General features: G+C 34.3%; 1 protein-coding gene across 1 annotated transcript; it reads left to right on the top strand.

Moving 5' to 3' along the window:
- On the top strand, nt 1-10,592 carry LOC110450385. The gene is made up of 7 exons (XM_021497871.1): nt 1-234; nt 2,853-2,946; nt 4,079-4,200; nt 4,748-4,838; nt 5,604-5,683; nt 6,564-6,690; nt 9,736-10,592. The coding sequence occupies exons 1-7, from the start codon at nt 56-58 to the stop codon at nt 9,793-9,795; spliced, it is 753 nt and encodes a 250-aa protein (XP_021353546.1). The 5' UTR covers nt 1-55; the 3' UTR covers nt 9,796-10,592.
- Nucleotides 10,593-14,110: the final 3,518 nt, after the last annotated feature.

The following is a 14,110-nucleotide window of genomic DNA, read 5'->3' on the forward strand; positions in this document are numbered from 1 at the left end:
TCTGTTACTGTAGTCATATGACAAGGAGAATCTTACCTACAATCATAAATGATAAATGTCAGACATGTTTACAAAGGATTTAAGAAGACGTGTTTCTAACTTGGCAGTGTTCTGCCTTTTTATCTCGGGAACTGTATCACAGACATGCACAAAAGTGTCAAGTTGTGCTTGCACAACTGACTCTGGATTCAAAATAGATCTAACACCCCTAGGAAATACTGATACAACACCGAGGTAAGGTCAACTGTGGTCATGTGAATCCTGGTATTAGCGGCCATACATCAGGTATATCTTTAGAGTAATTGTATACAACTATTATTGTATTGCACTGATTAAAAACACTTATTTGACGATGAGTTTCCTGATATGCAATTTCTGTGTGATAAAATGACAAGAGCACAATGCAGAGAGTACAGTAAATTAGAGAGCCCGTAATAAAGTACACTTTGAAAGTTTGTTAACTGTACTAGGGCTATGCAATCTCAATACGATGATACATAGAGAATAATACATGCCTTTTTCCATATCACACCCAGTGTCAACCCGAGATTGCAATATCAGCCCGAGGGCTGATATTGGTCGAGGGTTGATACTGGGTATGATATGGAAAAAGGCGTGTTTTTTTCTGTTTATTACACAATTACTAATAAAGACTACTCTTATGATTTATTTTTATTTTTTAAATATTGAAAAACGATTTTTTTTCCAAAAGGGGTGTGATATGGGTTTTGCGGGCTGATACGGGTTTTGGGGTGTGATACGGCGGGGTCTGATACGGGTTTTGGTGTGTGATACGGCGAGGGCTGGGCGACGTTTCGGGCCAACAAGAGTGATGAATATACAAAAAAAAAATGTATTTATTCGTAAGTATGTAATAAAAGAACATACATTATAGGACCGGTTAAGTTCCGAATGTTTGAATTAGCATTAGCATGTGCTGTGTAATGTACCCTGGTTTACTATATTTAACTTGTATTGACCACATATACACCGTGCCACATGATTGCTGATCAGTGCTTACCTCAAATTTTACCAGGATATGCGCAACACAAGAAATATCTAAACATTCCTTTAACTTTTTAATTTTTCTTCATTAATATTATTCATTAACATTGCAAAATATATTTCTATGTTTTACATGATAAAACACATTATATTGCCTCAAATCATAAAAATATTTCTGTTAAATTACAATCTTCAGTTTAATTTACTTAACGTTTCATCATGCTGATCATGTGTTGATTTAAGGAAATATCAGCAAATTTTACATAGCAAATGACAAATTTAACAATTTTATACCGATTTTATCAAATAAAAATATTACATGTATCCCTCTGTTTTATTTCATCTTCAAGTGCATGTGGTTAACACGTTATCATGCAGTGTGCCGTGTTTTGATTGGTTGTTAACTAATGATTTGACTGGTTATAGTACACGTTTGCATGCACTAATACTATCGATAGCAGTCAAACAGCATGCAGCCTACCATTCATTTATTTATCTTTTACAGCCTATCATATACTCATGTTTCTTTTACAGCCTATGCTTTATTTGTGTATCTTTTACAGCCTATCATATACTCATGTTTCTTTTACAGCCTATGCTTTATTTGTGTATCTTTTACAGCCTATCATTCATTTATGTAAGCGTCTTTTACAGCCTATGATTTACCTATTAGTCTTTTACAGCTTATGATTGACGTAAGTGTCTTTTACAGCCTACATTTCACCTATAGGTCTTTTACAGCCTATGATTAGCGCAAATGTCTTTTACAGCCTACATTTTTCACCTTTGGGTCTTTTACAGCCTACGAATAATCCATGTGTTTTTACAGCCTACCATTTGCCTAGTGTTTTATGTAAACTGTGTGAGAATAGAGTTAGGTTACAATGCCTCAATGTAAGACTAGTGTTGTTGTTGTAGTTTTCATCTTTGGAGCATAACCTCATTCACTGAGTAACTGCGAAATCACTATTTTTAGTGGGGAATTCGATATCGTTCATTTTGTTGGTAATCTTCATCAACAAATAAATAGGTCCACGAAGCAATTATAAGTTTGATATAAAGTAATTCTCCGTTTAGGTGGGTACTCGTTATCCATGAAGTGGTGTTATGTCGGGAAACCACGAAAGTTAAGCCCCCACGAAAATACCTAATTTCATAGTAACATGTATTTCAACAAAATTATATCGGCCTACACTTTAACAAGTACCACGCTGTGTGCAATGGTGGGCTCATTATTTGAACCACTAAGGTTTCTGTTAAACAATTTAAAGTTATGGTCACAAATCAATACGCCATACATTTATGAATTCAAAATTGCTTTTCAGCCTCATTACCTCTCGAACTCTAAAAACATAGCTATAGACAAAAACTATAAACAACAATAGCCAATCATAGTACATGTATAAGTCAATAATATATGCCAGATATAGCTACAATATAAGCATTTTTTAAAAGACATGTTTCAAAGTGAATGTTTATAAACTTTTCATGGGTTTTATAAATGTTTACATGTTTTCCGTATCATGGTCTGCATTATCTTACTTTTGCTTATTGGTGTTTTTTGTTTTCAGATTTTATCTGATCATCTCATATAAATGTTTCATTAAAACACAGATATTTAGACTAAGTGTTCTTAATGCATGCTTAGCAGATACATATGCATTCAACTTTATGACCGTACATGCCTATTGCGATGAAGGAAATAGCATATCGACGAGCGATTTAAAATGCCAAAAAGGCATAATTACATGTAGAAGGGAAGTTAATCATAAAAGAGTCAGAAAGTAACTTAAGAAACTAGGCTGAATTTGTGCTAATTTCATATGTTATACGTTTGTATATTTCAGATTTCAAGACATTCCTGATTCAAAGGGGAAGACAGACGTTTATTCATGGAATCCTTGTCAAGAATTTACGGAGGGCACGTGTGTCAATGAAGCAGTAAGGATTTTATTTATCGTAGACCAAGCACACACTATTTCTGATAAGAAGCAATATAATAAAATGTAGCTGTATTCGTACACTGCAAAGCTACAGCTTTGCTATTATGTCTTTTGAAAGCAGCATTTATTTTCATGTAGAACAGGCATCCGTTCATAGCATGGTTGTTACGCTTCATTGTTTCTGACTTGCTGTATCTTATGAACATCGTTCAAGATACAAGGTTGTAGACTCTGCTGGTCGATTTTTTAGTCCCCGATGTTTGCTGTAACATTGATGGCCATAGTTGTCTCTTTTAAACAGTCGTTCAGTGTGTGATTGGCTTAACTTACTCGTTATTGACCCGAATTTAGCCAGTACTCCCCTATTTTTAAATTTCTTTAATTAAGGAATTTTACGCGCTCCAGCTAGAAGGATGAAACAACTGTATGGTGCAGTGTTATTAATTTTTTGCATGCTGTATTTATTAACATTTTTTCAAGTTGCAGCCCTATGTGTGTGTCTTTCTATATATGTTGGCATATCTTTCCTTTAAATGCGATATTACGTATGTTAAATACCTGTCATATTACGTTTGTCGCAGGTTCACATCGTAGGAGAATATATTATCCTGTTCTCAACATTACAACATAAATATGGAGTCAAACTGGAAGCTCAAGGAGTCTTCTGGGTTTTTTTCTGTCTCAAACAAACCTTTTATTGTCAGATATTACTTGAGTATTCTGCCCATATTCTATAAACCATAATTTGGTCTTGGTCAGTTGTTAATATTGCTCACTTAAAAAACAAAAAAGAGATAAACATTTTTCATTGCAATTTTCCTCTTATACTATAAATAAGCTTATGTCAATAAAGCTATAATTATGGACAAAATGTTACTGTGACTAAGCGCAATTACAAAGGTCATCAAACTGGTGAGGACGTCAACATACAATATATGCCGATATCAAATAATATATTTATAGACAACACTAAAACTATGCTTCATAATTATGGCATTTTAGAGGTTTTCAGCATACAAATTGACCCTGAACATTATTGAGTTTGGTGCATCAAGTGATCAACGAGAGGACTAAAGGAGGACAGCACGTTGCGAAAATTAAGATTGTTTTCTATCCCTTGCTGTACGTAGGCATGTAAAGTGACGCCCTCTGGAATGATCACCCAGTACCTTGGAATAGGCACGCAGGACTCCGCAACATTCCTGTACGATGACAAAGGAAGGCTTACCATCCAATACACAACTGGGAACGCGTGAGTTAACATCAATTTGCTTCCATACTGTTCCCGTTTTTAACAGGAGTTCAATGCTTAAGAAGCATTAAAATAAAGCAATCATTTCGTTTCTTTGGCATTCTATTTAACAATAACTGCTTCCTCTCTACGTATTGTAGGGATTAGTTTCTTTAAATGTATCACCTTTCTCAGAATATTGTTCAGTGATAAAAAAAATCTCCAATCTTCCTGCTGTTAAAGAATTTGTTATCATTATGGCTAACCACATGTACATCAACGTCATCAAGTACGAATATTATGTGTGACAAAATGGATGTCATTACCCCTGTAAAGCTACAGAGAGTAAAGAAAGTAATGACGCAGGAGGTAATGACAGTTTGCTCCCCCTTGAGAAAATGAAGATGCACCTATGAATATCGGAGAAAGAGATGACAACAATCATGAACGGCACACGGAAATATATTTATGACATCAAAGTTAGTATTAGTTAACGTTAACAAGTCACACGTAATACGGGTAAGAAAGCCTATAACCAAAGCTTGTGAATTTCTGTTACTGTAAACAGGACAACTGCGGTTAATATTATCTGCTCAGAAGATGATACAGGCTCAGTGACTGCGTACGGGCTAGACCAAGAGGGCGGACAGAAAGAATACGTAAGCCTCATAATTCTTTGTATATCAGTGAGTTAAGATTAAGTATGAATGATGAATGAATGCATTATCTCCCTTTGTAAGCAACAAAAAAAACCATTTACGGTGGTCGGGTGGCGCAGTGGATAGCGCACTTGCCTTTCACCAAGGCGACCGGGGTTCGATACCCCGATCGTACTTGAAAAGGTATGGGGCCACCTGCCCAACCAAGTGGGTTTTCTCCGGGTACTCCGATTTCCTCCCACACTAAGACCCCCCGCGCGCTAACATTCGGGCCAACAAGAGTGATGAATATAAGTTGAAATAACTTGTTTCATAATTGTTGTAAAACAAATAAAATGTATATAACAAAGACCCATTGGATGGCAGTAGCAATTCATGTCATATGCTAAATTGATGGTTCCTTTCTCCTAATGATCCAGTCAAAGCATAAAACATCGAATACTGGTACTATTCCCTCCATCTGTAACGATTTTTTTAAAGTAGTTTCGTTAAAATCGTATATTATTTAAACTCATTCTTGAAATGGATTTAAATGGAATACTTTTGTTTTGCTTCAAATCTACAGATTCTAATGCTTATGTACCGATCATAAATTAGAAATAAAGTTGAACTTTGGACAGAAACTGTCTCGAGGATCAAAGGTGATTCCTAATATTTGCATTTCAAAGCAAATGTGTGACGTCATCTGATTGTTATAGGTGATTCCATTAAAATGGGACACTCAGTAAATTGCATCTTTAAGCTATTTCCATCATTATATTGCAGCACTTTGAATTGAAAACGGCATACGCCTGTCCCCCGAAACACCCAACAGCAGTATCAATTGGGACATACCTGTGTATAGGGTAGGTCAAAGTACAGTATGTTTATGTCACGACGATTGTTTTCAATGTTTAAAGTCTTGTTTATAAATTGTCGTCGGGGAGTCGAAGTCGAATGATGACACAGAGAAAATGCTTGATTTTCCAATGTTGTATTAAAAAATTCTGCAGGTTGTCAAGTACAATATGACAAAGTTTTAAGACAGATGGTACATAAACTTCAGGAGTACACCGGTAGTCCAAGCGTAACCTCTCGAGCCGGAGACCTGACTCGGCTGAACTAGTTTATCAATTACTACTGCAATTTACACCTTAGATAGGTTTCCAAGTTGCTGGGTGTAGCACGTGTCATTTTAATAAGAACAAATAACGTAAAACTGTACCTTTGTAGAAGATGCCAGATAGCTTAAATCTTACTACATCAATGATAGATATTGCTATTCCAAGTTACCTGTGCAGGCATTTAGGTCTCTAGCTTTAGGTCAGCTGGAAGATAATTACTATAAGGCAATGCAAAAAATCAAACAAGATTGACACGAACCAGAACAAAAAATATTGTCCCCTAGGCGTATTACAGGTAAACGCTTGCTATCAGTTGTAAAGAATAACAATTTTCCTCAACCAATTGAGCATATAGAATATTACGAAGCAGTCAAAATTTAATTGATTTTGTGAAAAATAGTCCGAATGTTGATAAAATGTTCTGTTTTATTTTTTCTCAATTTTTCACAATTTCACACCGTATCATTTGTGCAATCAATTTTGCGTGGCTAATATTTTCATAATTCAATCATAATCCTCGCCATATATTGGCTATACCCTGTATAAGACGAAACTTTCATTGGACCTAATAACGGCATTATAGCCAGGGTTAATAGAAAGTAATTTAGTATTTCTTTTTCAGATGTGGCGTATTTCTAATTGTTTATATAGTAGGAGGCGTATTATTTCAAAGTTTTGTGAGGAAAGAGACTGGAAAGCTCAGAATTCCAAACCTTAACTTCTGGACTGCAATGCCTGCGTTAATCAGGGTAAGTTGTTTCAGAATGTATGCTACTGAAGGTTCTGGCAATCATATCTCACGAACAGTCTAGTAAATGTGATGGTAGTATATAAAACTGTGATATTAATTTGATGAAACATTTGAATTTTTACATAAGAATATTACATTCAGACAAATCTGAAATATTAGACATTATAATAAGAATTATATTTGCTAAAGGGAGGTAACCTCTACAAGAATCAAAGCTATAGCAATCAAAACGGTTGAACCGATTGGACCAGAGTTGTTCGTTTATGAAATAATGTCCAACCAATTCATCTGATGCTGCTTTGAAGCGAGCCTTGACAAAACCTTATAAGGCCTTCATAAACATTTGCAGGTCTGCCGAGATTTATACCAGAAAATGTTACTTTTTAAAAGCAGTCTAAGCGGGTTTTCCGAATACACGAGCAGGCCCTTTAACTCATCCACACCTGAAATTTCATAATAAACTATTCAAAGATTTGAATTAGAAGAATTCAAATGTGTTTTTAGGGGTAAATGAGTTAAGTAAATAATATCATAATGCCAAGTGAAAAGTAAAAAAAACCCATACAACTTACAATTTGAAGATCTAGCGATAGTTCCTTTAAAGAACCTTGGACTTCAGATTGTTACACTATCGCCTTAACCGATTGACATACCTTGTGAACGAAAATGCCCAGGCTTTACTTAGAAAATATATGGCTTTTGGTTGAGGTAATAGAATCTGTTTATTATAAATATAGACATTCATGTTCATTCCATTGATGATCGATATAGGAATTGAACGAAGTTTTCTAGTTGTCTTGGTATCATACATACACAGTAATTCATATCATCGTGACATGTGTATTTCCCTAAATCAAGTAACCTCCCTTTAACCTCCGTTATATCATAACTGAAGAGCAACTCGGCCAGGATATATCGACAGACTGAAGTTCAGGGTCCGAGTCCGGGTCTAGTCCTCAGTGGGTTTCTTTTACAGTTAGAACACTGCTGTTGATTTTATTTTGTTTATTTCATCTTCATGATTTTTCAAAATAGTCCCGCAAAGTCGGGTTTTTTTTCATGATTTAATTATCAAAGCCATATTCATGCCGCAAAAAAACAGTCTCCAATACTTAGTAACAGTTTAGTCAGTGGAACGGGGATCCTTGATACTTAGTGACAGTTTGTTGTTGGTACGGGGATCCTTAATACTTAGTTACAGTTTTGTCAGTGGTACGGGGATCCTTCATACTTAGTCACAGTTTGTCAGTGGTACGGGAATCCTTAATAATTAGTTATAGTTTTATCAGTGGTTTAGGTATCCTTAATACTTAGTTATAGTTTTATCAGTGGTTTAGGTATCCTTAATACTTAGTTATAGTTTTGTCAGTGATACGGGGATCCTTAATATTTAGTTACAGTTTTGTCAGTGGTACGGGGATCCTTGATACTTTGTTACAGTTTGTCAGTGGTACGGGGATCCTCAATACTTAGTTACAGGTTGTCAGTGGTACGGGGATCCTCAATACTTAGTTACAGTTTGTCAGAGGTACGGGGATCCTCAATACTTAGTTAAAGTTTGTCAGTGGTACGGGGATCATTAATACTTAGTTACAGTTTGTCAGCGGTACGGGGATCCTCAATACTTAGTTACAGGTTGTCAGTGGTACGGGGATCCTCAATCCTTAGTTACAGTTTGTCAGTGGTACGGGGATTCTTGATACTTAGTTACAGTTTGTCGGTGGTACGGGGATCCTCAATACTTAGTTACAGTTTGTCAGTGGTACGGGGATCCTCAATACTTAATTACAGTTTTGTCAATGGTATGGGGTCCCTTCAGGGACGTACCTTAAAATCCATTATAATCTAAAATATGATTGCCTGTCATCCAATTAAAATGGTTCACGTCAATGATTTTCAAACTGTTGCGCGTATTCAAAGCTATATTCAATGTCATATCGAAGCGTCAGGCGTCAAACAAGTCTTAGTATAATTTGAACGCTTTTTCATTAAATATGTTTGAACGATTATTTTACTAGTGGTGCAAAATTAAATTGTAGTTATTATAATGTCCATTCATGTATGTAAAGATCTCTTAAAGGGGCTATTTAGTCAAATGACAAACTGAAAATCGAGTCGATGCTGAAACTATATATCACCGTACGAAAGTTTACGTAGTTGGTAATGACATGACCTGAGGCCAACGTCCAGTGTGGTCAGTTTCATCCTTTGGGAAAGCCGGTGATAAAAAGGTACGACCGAAATAGCGCAATATTCGGACCTTTCAGTGAGAAGTATACATGTTCAGCGCCACGCTGTCGACCGAAAAACAGTGTCAGTTATCACTTAATACATTCTTGAATTTACACAATATATCGCAAGCAAAATTTATAAGTATTATAATATATATATATAATCAGATATTTCTGTTTACATTTGGATTTGATTAAAATCGAACAGGTTAAATAACAGCATGCACGCATTAAGAGGGTGCCGCAGAATAGGTTGAAGCGTAATATAGAGTACCCATTTATAACCATTTTTGAGATGTTGTTTGAAGATACTTTTGATTCAGAATAAACGCATATCCTTGTATTCTGAAGAGGCCAGATGAATAAAACGAGAATTTAGCTTCTCTTCTCGGCTGGAAGACATTGTAAGCTAGAAATTCACCGACAGCTGCCGCTAACATGTACGGCTGATTTCTTCATTACTGATTAAATACAGCAAGAAAAACATTGCTTCTTGTCAGTTTCTCGACATGAGTTGATCATAAGGAGTATCAAACTATATTATAATGAAGAATTTTTAAGAAGATTTAAAAAAAACCACTTGTTTCACTTAATTTTCCCATTAACTGTAATTGTCTCCTTTAAATCAATATACGTTTCTGTCAGTTGAATTTCCGAGTTTCATCTTTTTAATGCTCAAATTGCATCTTCATTAAAGATCTTACATCTAAGCTGGTAGGTGATTTCCTAAAACAACAGTTTTGTTTGGAACAGTTACAAGGAATTTATTTAGACCACGCTGGTGATTATTATTTGCTATTGACTTGTTTCAGGATGGTGTGATGTTCGTGTTGACGAGAGGGAAGAAGAAAGTGGCATACGACAGAATATAGACAAATACTTCCGTCTTTCCTTCTTTCGCAACATTATATCTTATGGGCAAAAATGTATCTTTGAGTGGAAAGTGCAGTTGATTTAAAGTGAACATTTTTATATGAATTACATTACAATGTGAATGTTTCTGTTTTCATGAAAAACTTCATTGAGTGACATAAAATGTGCATTTGTAACGATTTCCTTGGACATTACATTGAAAGAAACGTTTACTGATTTCTTACACTATCTCTAAGCAATAAGACAATGGTGTAACTAACTGATTAACATCCCAATCATTTAACAAACAAACAAAAAATCTATAATTTTCCTATAAACAGGGTATATTCTTGGTTTCTTGTTGATTAACAGTTCGAATTTTCGAGTGGAGGGACACATTTAGATATATAATTTTTATCACGAGTGAAACATATACAAAATATTCAACAAACCAGTGAATATAAATATTTGTTTTCATCATGAAACCAAGAATATACTGGTTCTTAATATTTTCCATTGTGATGTACGAAATATCGTTAATTGTTGTTAAACCCTTTCCTATATTCTACCATAACACGTTTTCATTATTTTCATAGAAAGAGGCGAACATACATTTTGTGGTCGCAAAATATTAACATATGATTTTGTGTCCAATGTTGATTAATTGAAGATGTTATTAACGCACATGTAAACAATGTATCTAATTTAATGTTTTATCCTTTTGTTATTTCATACGATTACAGGGATCAATTGTCATCTTTAATTGTTTTCATTTAATTACAAAAGTCTTTCAGCAAATATCAATTTTCCAAAAAAAAAAAAAAAAATGCTGAAAATGACACAAATGTCATTTATGATATTATTTATTTATAAAATTTAACGGATGCAACACTGCAAATAAAATCCTGGTGATATTTATCTATATAATACCATTGTGTGACATCGTTATTTAATTAACTCACAAAAATCATTGTTTCTGTCATATGCAATTTGTTTGAGTGATTTTTTTCACTTTGTATACAAAGTACTAAGCTATATCAGAAATGATAATGCCTACAAACAAAAACATAATGCTGTCTCTCTTCCCGACGTTTTCCGTCTGAACGTGACGTTTCGGCTTCTCACTTTAATGTTGAAATTATCATTCCTGAGAACCTGCGGTTTTTAGAATGACATTAATCAAATTACATTTAAAATATAACTTATGGTTGCTGGATTTAAGAACAAGATAATTTCTAATTTATTTATGATATTTCATTTGTCATACAATGTATTTGTAAAACGAATTACGTTGGCTAGTCAGTAGGGCTGCAACGACATATTGTGCGACGATGTATCGCGATGTTTTGAACACACAATATTTTTGGCGGGTAACATTACACATACGATATTTTCATGATTTTTTTATTTAGTCTACTTATATCGGTTCCAGCATGCCAAGTGACAACTCCAGCTTATCATGCAAGTCGAAAGACGTAAATTGTGCGTGAAACTTTAAAGTCATGCCCATTTTGGACCAAGTCTTTGCTGTTATTGTTACTATGTGTACTATATCGTAGTGTGACCACAGTATCGTGAAACGTATCGTATCTTCATGTTAATGTATCGCTGCAGCCCTAACAGTTTAGAAACCTTTGCGATATTAAACCCACATCATTATTTCCAGTTGTTGAAATATGTCATTCTGATTTGAGATTCGGATACCACAAACGATCAGGCATTAGAGAAATACCGATCGCAATGTAAAATTGTGCAACTGACTAAGTTACTGTTTGATCGTGTTGATTCTCGACCCATATTCTTCTTGTTGTCATTCGTATTAACAATGTTATCAAACAGGCCAATTAAACATTTAGTTGCCATACTATTCATGATCTAAAAACAATTAGGGCTAATAGTATTTCATTCTCCTTAAACGAAGATGCATAAGGATATTTTAACATAAAAGGTTCTTGATTTTCAGTGAAATTGCCAAATATGTTTCAATGAAGCATTTTTCATATTATTTTTTAATTCTACAGGACTTAATATAGTTAAAATAGATAAGGTGAATAATACGTTTCTGTATTTGGCATGTATAAGAAAAAAGTAATCCACGTCATACTTTGGAGATATTTGGGAAGGTCTGTTTGAGATAGAAAGTAGTGGTTTGTTTTTTGTCAATTATTTGAATTCATCAATAATGTTATAATTGAGAATGACGCTATAAATTGAAGCTATTCAATAATATTCTTCCAAATGGAATCTTACTTTAAAATGTTGCATATGTAAAGTTAAGGATGATAATATGCACTATTTTATTGAATATCAATGCGTAGAATCATTTTGGAATTTAATCAATGAGCGTCTACGAAAACATAATTACAATGTTCAGTTAAGAAATATGTATTACATTGTGATTGGTTATACAATATATAAACATTACCACATCTCAAATAGAAGGATTAACATCTGCTCGATTGTATATTCATTTAAAATATACCTTAAGAGAAAGCTACTACTACAGAGATATAGAGATATAAATTATTAAAAGATATGGCAAAGTCTTTGAACGAGTAATGGTATTAAACGAGTAAAAAACAGAGAAAAGAATAAATAAATAAAAAGGTGCAATGATGATAATACTGAAGGCTCATGGCGCTTTGCACCTAAAGTTACGGTTTCTGGGTAAAGATGTGTAAATTAAACTAGTATGGACAGGATTTGCATGTAACCATGTAAATGTGTATGCAAAGGATGAGTATGTGTTAGTATGTGTGTGTGTGTATTGGTGTGTGTGTTTGTGGATGCTACATACCGAGGTAAAACTGGTGTGTGGGTGTGTGAGAACATAAGTGGACATTTTGAGCAGTATATCTGTGTTTGTGTGTACATACACATGTACACACATGCACACACACGCATACACATACATGCGCGTGCGTGCGTGTGTGTGTGCGTGTGAGGGTGTGTGTATGCGTATGTGCATGTGTGCGTGTGAGGGTGTTTGTGTTGGTAATTACAGACGCTATTGAATTGTTATCATTCAGTTACGCGCGTGTTTGTAATGTACGTAATGTTAGTGAACGGGCACAGGTGAGATGGTAGTGTGAGAGACTGTCTTTGTGTTTTGTAAATCGGACTGATGAAATGTGAAATGTGTTTAGTAACAAAATATAAGGGATGTGAATGCATTAACATTGTGACTATATATTTACTTAATACTATCATATAATGTTGTATATGAAATCTGGAGAACTATAAAGGAAAAAGAACCTATATCTGAGCACAATAAAAAAATACAGGACTTACCGGCAGCTTAGCAATAGTTAAAACCAGAACGTATGATTTCCTGTAGAGCAAAAATCTTCTTAGCCGCCATTTAAGTACTCTCGGAAAGATGACCATATCAAACATAAGTCAACGTCAACACTAATCATTTTAAAACTGTTTATAGTCACATTTATGTTCCGGCAGACCATATTAAAAGATTGATCTTTCGAAGGATTTTTGTCAATAAATACAGCTTGGAATTTGTCTATACTATTCCTTTCAAACCATTAAAGATAATTATGCTGGTTAACAGTCCGATTTATTGCTTACTCATCAAAACTGCTATTAATACGTAGCACCCTAGTTTATATAGATATATATTTAATATAGTTCAGACCTATACTTCGACAATGTAGTTTGCATATTTACGAAAAAAAACCAAAAAAACAGCCAAAGCTGTCATCGAAAATGTATATAGCTAGCCAGTCTAAATATTAAATATGGCATTTTCGAAGTTCTATCAGAGCGTTCACTGTTTTTCAAAAAGTCAGTGTAATTTTGTCTGATCAAGTATGCCCATATAGTATTTGTGTCAATTGGCTATCCGATACAGGTATCTTCGTTTTCCTACGTCTGTCAATTCAATTCCGTATGAAACCAAAATTTTCTTTATCTATCAGACTTGAACTAAATTTATAACGATTATACTTATATGACGACCAGCTCACAGGCTTTTTTGTTAGAATAATTAATAATTTTGAGAACTCAGCATGGTGCCCGGTCAAGCCATTACTCGCTAGAGCGGTTATATATAAATACATATTTGTTTCTCAAATTTTACCTGAAACAAGAAATGTATTAATTAAATATAATGAGATAAGGTTCATTTCATTATACATAAACATGCCATTGTCTACAATGTACCTCCATCTGAAATATTAAATCAACTACAACATTTAAATAACGTGTAGGGGAAGCCGGGTGTTACTTTCAAGAAAGGGAAGATTAACGATATGAAATTATAAATCATTGCGCTTAACCTAGTATAGTTTAGTACATTTTATATGAAGCTATTCCTGTTGG

This window comes from Mizuhopecten yessoensis, unplaced genomic scaffold, assembly GCF_002113885.1.
Source record: "Mizuhopecten yessoensis strain PY_sf001 unplaced genomic scaffold, ASM211388v2 scaffold5193, whole genome shotgun sequence".
NCBI classification, from domain to species: Eukaryota; Metazoa; Mollusca; class Bivalvia; order Pectinida; family Pectinidae; genus Mizuhopecten; species Mizuhopecten yessoensis.

Bases quoted from the DNA above. Each gene is read 5' to 3' on its own strand.
- LOC110450385 (XM_021497871.1), top strand. From the start codon at position 56: ATGTCAGACATGTTTACAAAGGATTTAAGAAGACGTGTTTCTAACTTG. The intron at 4,201-4,747 runs GTGAGTTAACAT...TACTGTAAACAG, and splicing joins CAATACACAACTGGGAACGC to GACAACTGCGGTTAATATTA. The intron at 5,684-6,563 runs GTAGGTCAAAGT...TTTCTTTTTCAG, and splicing joins GGGACATACCTGTGTATAGG to ATGTGGCGTATTTCTAATTG.